The 7,500-nt window shown below is 39.4% G+C and overlaps 2 protein-coding genes across 6 annotated transcripts in view; one reads left to right on the top strand and one right to left on the bottom strand.

Moving 5' to 3' along the window:
* The window catches only part of si:dkey-183n20.15 (RING-HC_RNF170 domain-containing protein), a 46,858-nt gene that overhangs the window by 11,915 nt on the left and 27,443 nt on the right, over positions 1–7,500 (bottom strand). For 2 of the 3 annotated variants that reach the window (XM_062038632.1, XM_062038633.1), the window contains one exon: positions 1,318–1,406. In XM_062038632.1, coding sequence (XP_061894616.1) covers positions 1,318–1,349 — 32 coding nt within the window. In that variant the 5' untranslated portion in view covers positions 1,350–1,406. Of the gene's footprint in view, positions 1–1,317; positions 1,407–4,566; positions 5,015–7,500 lie in introns of those variants that run through there. The other variant, XM_062038634.1, reaches the window with a different exon arrangement.
* The window catches only part of hook1 (hook microtubule-tethering protein 1), a 29,988-nt gene that overhangs the window by 2,548 nt on the left and 19,940 nt on the right, over positions 1–7,500 (top strand). The window contains exons 1-3 of one of the 3 annotated variants that reach the window (XM_062038628.1): positions 3,668–3,939; positions 4,598–4,683; positions 7,074–7,146. In XM_062038628.1, the coding sequence (XP_061894612.1) occupies positions 3,895–3,939; positions 4,598–4,683; positions 7,074–7,146 (204 nt within the window). In that variant the 5' untranslated portion in view covers positions 3,668–3,894. Of the gene's footprint in view, positions 1–3,667; positions 3,940–4,597; positions 4,684–7,073; positions 7,147–7,500 lie in introns of those variants that run through there. The other 2 variants (XM_062038629.1, XM_062038630.1) reach the window with 2 other exon arrangements.

Here is a 7,500-nt window from a genome sequence, read left to right as displayed (position 1 = left end):
GCACTCTTTTACTATGAAGCCACGTGGCTTGGCATTGTCTTGCTGAAATAAGCAGGGGCGTCCATGGTAACGTTGCTTGGATGGCAACATATGTTGCTCCAAAACCTGTATGTACCTTTCAGCATTAATGGTAAGTTACCCATGTCTTGGGCACTAATTACACCCCCATACCATCACAGATGCTGGCTTTTACACTTTGCGCCTAGAACAATCCGGATGGTTCTTTCCCTCTTTGGTCCGGAAGACACGACGTCCACAGTTTCCAGAAACAATTTGAAATGTGGACTCGTCAGACCACAGAACACTTTTCCACTTTGCATCAGTCCATCTTAGATGAGTTCAGGCCCAGCGAAGCCGACGGCGTTTCTGGGTGTTGTTGATAAACGGTTTTCGCCTTGAATAGGAGAGTTTTAACTTGCACTTACAGATGTAGCGATCAACTGTAGTTACTGACAGTGGGTTTCTGAAGTGTTCCTAAACCCATGTGGTGATATCCTTTACACACTGATTCGCTTGTTGATGCAGTACAGCCTGAGGGATGGAAGGTCACGGGCTTAGCTGCTTACGTGCAGTGATTTCTCCAGATTCTCTGAACCCTTTGATGATATTACGGAGCGTAGATGGTGAAATCCCTAAATTCCTTGCAATAGCTGGTTGAGAAGGTTTTTCTTAAACTGTTCAACAATTTGCTCACGCATTTGTTGACAAAGTGGTGACCCTCGCCCCATCCTTGTTTGTGAATGACTGAGCATTTCATGGAATCTACTTTTATACCCAATCATGGCACCCACCTGTTCCCAATTTGCCTGTTCACCTGTGGGATGTTCCAAATAAGTGTTTGATGAGCATTCCTCAACTTTATCAGTATTTATTGCCACCTTTCCCAACTTCTTTGTCACGTGTTGCTGGCATCAAACTCTAAAGTTAATGATTATTTGTTTGAGTTTGAACATGAAATATGTTGTCTTTGTAGCATATTCAACTGAATATGGGTTGAAAAGGATTTGCAAATCATTGTATTCCGTTTATATTTACATCTAACACAATTTCCCAACTCATATGGAAACAGGGTTTGTATGTCAAAGATCCTCTATGACAAGTGCTCTGCAGCTTTTAGGAATTTACTGCAAAAATGTTGGTCAAAGATCTAAGTGACGAGAGTGGTCTGCTGTTTTTAGGAATCCATGGCAAAAACACTAGTCAAAGATCTTGTAGACGACAAGAGCGCTGTACTGTTAAGAATGTTGGGGTTTTAAATTTCAGTTTGGTAACACAACAATGAGCACAATCTTCATGTAATGGTGCACAAACACTCACCTGAGCTTGGTGACGGAGTGCAGGGCGTGCATGGTGAAGCTGCTGATGTCTTGAGGAAGTAAGTAACAGTCGGTGCAGCAGCATCATCTAAATGACAACTTCCTGTTAATCATCAACCACCATCAGCTCCTCTCTCGCTCTGTCACTCCTGCAGCCTGCTGGAAATCTCCAGTGCTCTCATCAATAAACGGATCAACGGTAAAAATCATCATGGATCACATGACTGACTGTAGCCTGACATGATCTCTCCCACGTAAAAGTAGGCTAGAGCTGACCTTGGCAATAATTTACCCAAAGTTGACAAGAGCGCCGATTGAAGCATGAGTAACACTCATCAATCAACCTACTGTACTTGAACACCATCATAAACATTTCATTTATTGCACGGAATTATTAAAAAAAATAAAAAATTAACAACCGTCACACATAAATATACTATACATGTATTTTAAAACCAGAAAATGTCAAACTATTCACCCTTTTAAGGAAGGTTTAAGGTTTGCAGAGCAATGCTGCCACCTGGTGGCCTTTAAATGATATTGCTGCAATGACCGCTTATGATGAAGTACTGTGTTAGTTAACTTAAACGCTCCAATGAATTACTGAACCACGCACAGTTGGGCGACGTGACCTCCTCCGCAGTGCCATGTCATGAATTGCCCGAGTAAATATTGACATGGCCGCCCTTCACCTCATCTCGCTGCAGGTCATCTAAAACCAGCAGCGGGTCAACCATGGGGTCAGGGTCTGAGCGCAGATAAAGAAGTGAGGCCGTCACCTAATAGTGTCGGTAAAAGTAGAGACTCGCCTTGGTGATACACAAGAATTAAATTAAAGATACATTTAAGTTATTATATTTTAAAATAAAGATGTTATTATATTAAATACCCTTTTTTAATAAATATGATTTTATTTTGGGGAAAAAAATAACATATTGGGATATAAGTAGTGTAAATGATTGTTAAACAGCACACTAAACAAGTGGAAGAAAACAGCAAAAGACAAACTATTTGGCTAAAACTAATAGAAATAGTTTGAATAAAATGATTTGTATAAAAAGGAGAAAAACAAAAAACTACTTAGCAAAGCTGCGAGCAATGACCTGTAAGTAGGGATGTCCGATATTGGCTTTTTTGCCGATATTGTCCAACTCTTAATTACCGATACCGATATATACAGTTGTGGAATCAACACATTATTATGCCTAATTTGGACAACCAGGTATGGTGAAGATTAGGTCCTTTTAAAAAAAATTAATATAAGATAAATAAATTAAAAACATTTTCTTGAATAAAAAAGAAAGTAAAACAATATAAAAACAGTTACATAGAAACAAGTAATTATGGAAATGAGTAAAATTAACTGTTAAAGGTTAGTACTATTAGTGGACCAGCAGCACAATCATGTGTGCTTACGGACTGTATCCCTTGCAGACTGTATTGATATATACTGATATATAATGTAGGAACCAGAATATTAATAACAGAAAGAAACAACCCTTTTGTGTGAATGTGTAATTGGGAGAGGGAAGTTTTTTGGGTTGGTGCACTAATTGTAAATGTATCTTGTGTTTTTTATGTTGATTTAATTTAAAAAACAAACAAAAAACCGATACCGATAATTTCCGATATTACATTTTAGAGCATTTATCAGCTGATGATACCAGCAGGCCGATATTATCAGACATCTCTACCTATAAGCTATATTATGATCATATAGATTCAATGTTGTATTGTTTTAATGTAATATTTAATAGTTTAGATTTTTATTGGTGTATTACATATTTTATCATCCTATTTATTTACAAAGGGCCGATTAAAGGATTGTTTTAATTTGTATTACTGTGTATTATTACTTTGCGTAGAGACCGCGAATACATGCTGGATGAGCTATGAATTATTTATTTTAATTTAATATACGCAGAAACCCAAAGTAGCGGCCTGTTTGTCGTTTTAAATTATTTTCATTAAATAACATGCTTAGTGTTTATTTATGATTATTTAATACGCTCAGATATTCATCTTACTTAACCAGTTTAAGAACACTTCATTTGGGTAAGCCGTTTTCGGAAGTATGATTTTTTTCAAAAGATATTAAAAAGAAACGTTTATTGTATTACCTAGTTGTAATCATAATTTATATAGACAAATACATGACAGGTAAGCATCAAAACAACATCGACTGTATCCGTGCTCATATGAATGCATAATAAACTTCCTTCATGATGGTTGACTTCCACCAATGCTTGACGAGCTGCTTCCAATGGAGGCGTTCTAAAGTTGCTCGTACTGGCATTTGATTGGCTGTAAAACGCGTCACTCTGGATGCATCTCAACGCTGATTGGATACGCTGCCAGTGTAAAGCAAAAAGCGCTCAGAAGCGATGCAATATTCTCCATAGCTGTTACGTCGTTATGTGGCGCAGCCACTGTAAAACCATGCCGCGCTACGCATTTGACGTGACAGTTTTACCTCGACAGCAGGTGAGGTCAAATGCAGAAAGAAAGAGAGCGGAAGAGGCGTTTGCTGACAGGTGGAGAGGAAATATTTGATCTTTAATTAGCTTTATTGGAATAAATGGACGAGAGCAACACGGCGTTGGTTGAAAGCCTCATAATATGGGTGAGTTTTTGCTGAGTGTCGTAAACAAACAGCGGACGATTCCCACCGCACCTGTTTGTACACTAATAATGTAGGCGCTTGCGCTCGTTGTCCGGAAACCTTCACCATCTGATAACAAATATAATGTGACTAAAAAACATAAACGTCCCCGTACAACGACGTTTAATGAGCGCTATACAGTAATAACCACCAAATTTCATTGTGACAATATTTTTTTTAGCAATACTAGAAGTACGGTAGGCTAACCTGGCCAAAGGTTGCCAGGTTCGCGCTGTTGTGACAAAATCCCCCGTTTTAAAGAAGTAATGATATTTGTGTAGTCTCTCCTTAGTTCTGCAGATAACGTAGGCTGACGTCACCACTTGTTGCTCAATAAATATATGTATGAAGTGAAACTGTCGCCCGTTTTATCGAATTAAGTCATTATTTCATTAACGCTTTGTTGAACAACAAGCTGGCGTAATTAGGCCAGGCTGTTTAATCCTTGTAAGAATTTAACTGCAGGGTTTAGTTGGAAGGTTACCTGACATTCGTAACAGTATGCGTTACTTCATCCACACGCTAAAATAGTAATCATGGGGGGAAAAATGTGTCCGATTGTGTCGAAATAGCTCATTTAATCATGACCTGCACTTTGTATGAATGTTTGACTTCTCAGCTGCAGACTTTCAACACCTCTGCACCATGCAGCACAGCAGAGGACCTGACCACTGGAGCCGCCATATCGCAGGCCCTGCATCAAATGTGAGAGAAAACACAAAGAATCGAGCCTAAATGTATGCCACAAATAGTCATGTGACATTTTAGTCTGAAGCAGTGATTCTCAAACTGTGGTACCTGGGCTTAATTTAGTGCAGGGGTGTCAAAGTCATGGCCCCCGGGATGATATTTGATTAGTATTAGACGCGGTCCACAGACCCCAGCCGCCTGCTGCCGTTTTGCACGCACCAAAACTCCATCAGTGTTGGCGCCTGGAATTTTTAAAATGGGGTCCCGGGACCCCATCAAGTCATAAAAATGGGGTCCCACAATACATTTTTGGGATCCCACTTTTTTGTAACCGCTTTGAAAACAAATTAATGTATGCATTATCCTGTTATATCTAACTTTCTATATTGTGTTTTGGAAATTTTTTGTCATAAACATTAATTTATTTTAAAAAATAATACAAAAGAAAACACATGTTTATGCATATGTAAATGTATTCAGTTATAAACTCCTTTCCTTCATGGATCGGTATTTTTTTCTATATTTTTTATTGTAATATTTTCAGAATGTGTTTGTAAGACAAAGAAAACAATCTGGAGTTCTCTTTATTTTTTAGTTTTAATGCCATGATTTTAATAGTCTGGCCCGCGTCTGCACAGATTTTCCTCCATGCGGCCCCTGAGCTAAAATTAGTTTGACACCCCCGATTTAGTGGTATGCAAAAAAATCATTTAATTTAATCTGATTCATTACATAAGTTTTTCTCTTTATTTAAAAAGTCTTACTGTTCGAACTGTAATGTTACAGTGGACACAAATATTAAATACTCGTTAAATAAAACCTCTGCCTGGTTTTTAATGAATATTTAGGCCTACTACACTAATGTATTTTAATGTCGGTCATTATGGTGGTACTTGGAGAGCCAAGTGTTTTCTGAGGAGGTACTTGGTGGAAAAAGTTTGAGAATCACTGGTCTGAAGTCAACTCCTCACCCTCTTTGAACAGGGTGGGGGAAAAAAAACACATAGGCTGAAGAAAAAGCCAAACTTGTTCACACATTTGTTCGTTTTGTGCCCGTTTCCCCCCAAAAAACATTTGATTTTATCCCAAATTATGCAACCTTGGGTGCAAATTAAACCACAAAAGGCCAGTTAATAGTCAAAAGTGGCCTTTTAATGATGTTTCAGTAAAATGTGTCCTAAGAGCTCATTTGTAAAATAAATCAAGGGTTGGATTTGGGGGTTAAATCACCAAAAATGATTCCCGGGCGCAGCACCGCTGCTGCTCACTGCTCCCCTCACCTCCCAGGGGGTGAACAAGGGGATGGGTCAAATGCAGGGGACAAATTCCACCACACCTAGTGTGTGTGACAATCATTGGTACTTTAACTTTTTAACTTTAAATATTGTCTCCCTCACTTGTTTGCTTGCTTTGAAATGGTGTATTATGGAAATGATCAAACCTCTGATAACTTTTTAAAAAACAGGCTTCACTACACATCTTAAAATGCAGCATCTATGTCCTCCTGTCCGTCCTGTTACATTGGTATTGTATTTGTTATGATTGACAAGTGCAGAGGTATGTAAAAAATAGGCGTGGTCAAGCAACTCATTAGCATTAAAGCTACACACACACAAACAGTTTGTTCCTAGTGGGGCTCACTAAAAGCACTTTTTGTCAACGTTCACACCGCCGGGTAGGATGTCCAAATCGGATTGTTTTTGTCAAATCTGAACTTATTTGGTCGTTCACATTACCAAAAAAATGCAGTGTCTAATGTGAACGCAATCCGACCCGCATGCAGACATGATGTCATGATGTCACACACGCTGCAGTGTTTGCGGACGTTAACATGACCGCAATTCTAGTAAGTCTCAGTCCTGGTGCATTTGTGTCAATTTCAAAGATTCCGTGCAATCAAAGTCCACATTTTCTGAAGGGTATTATTGCACGTATAAGATCAAGAGGGAAGAGTGCAAGCATTTTGGCTTTCGCAGTTTGCGGGACATTTGCGGGGGCGTCTGCTCCAAAGAGCGAGCCGTTGAAGACAGGAGTGGTGGAACATAGACGCGAATTCCTAAAACATTATTTTTGCCTGTTTTCTGCTCATTTGTCAATTATTTATTTTGCAACCATTTAATTTGGCAAATAATTAAAACACTTATCGCTATTTGATTACGTTCTTGTGGGATAACTGTGACCTGATTTATAGCCACATACAAAATAGATCTGGGTTGGATTTAAAAAAAACTGAATTGCACCTTGACAGGAAAACATTTGATAGAGGTCACATATGAGCAAACAAATGGGACTTGACTTGCAGTGTGACAAACCTGAAACAGTCAAAACACTCCCAATGCACCCTGAGACTTTGGAATGGTTGACAAATAATGGAACTTTAAAGTGCCATGGTGTGTGTCACACAGAGACCCGTCGTGGTTCACTGATGCTTGGCTCACTCGCATCAAAACAGAGGTGGAGGACAACTGGAGACTGAAGGTAGATGGAAGTCTTTTCTTTCTGCATTCATTATATTTTATCCCCTGCTCTCCCTGACCGCCTACTTAGTGTGCTAAGTCCTCAGTATGCGTCCTTCCTGCCCAACTCTCCTTGCCCCCTTCTTAGTGTGTTAAATCCTCAGTATGCGTCCTTCCTGCCCAACTCTCCTTGCAACTGACCTCCAGCCTCCACCAGGGGGGGCTGCTCCTGCTTTAACCTGCACTGTGACCCTGCGCTGACTCCTCTTACATGTATGTGTGTTTGCTATGTGCATGTCTACCCCAGTGTTTTTCAACCTTTTTTGAGCCAAGGCACATTTTTTTGCGCTGAAAAAATCCGTAGGCACACCACCAG

The sequence above is a fragment of the Entelurus aequoreus genome, linkage group LG27 (genome assembly GCF_033978785.1).
Source record: "Entelurus aequoreus isolate RoL-2023_Sb linkage group LG27, RoL_Eaeq_v1.1, whole genome shotgun sequence".
In the NCBI taxonomy this organism is placed as follows: Eukaryota; Metazoa; Chordata; class Actinopteri; order Syngnathiformes; family Syngnathidae; genus Entelurus; species Entelurus aequoreus.
This window is presented reverse-complemented; position numbering and strand designations above follow the sequence as displayed.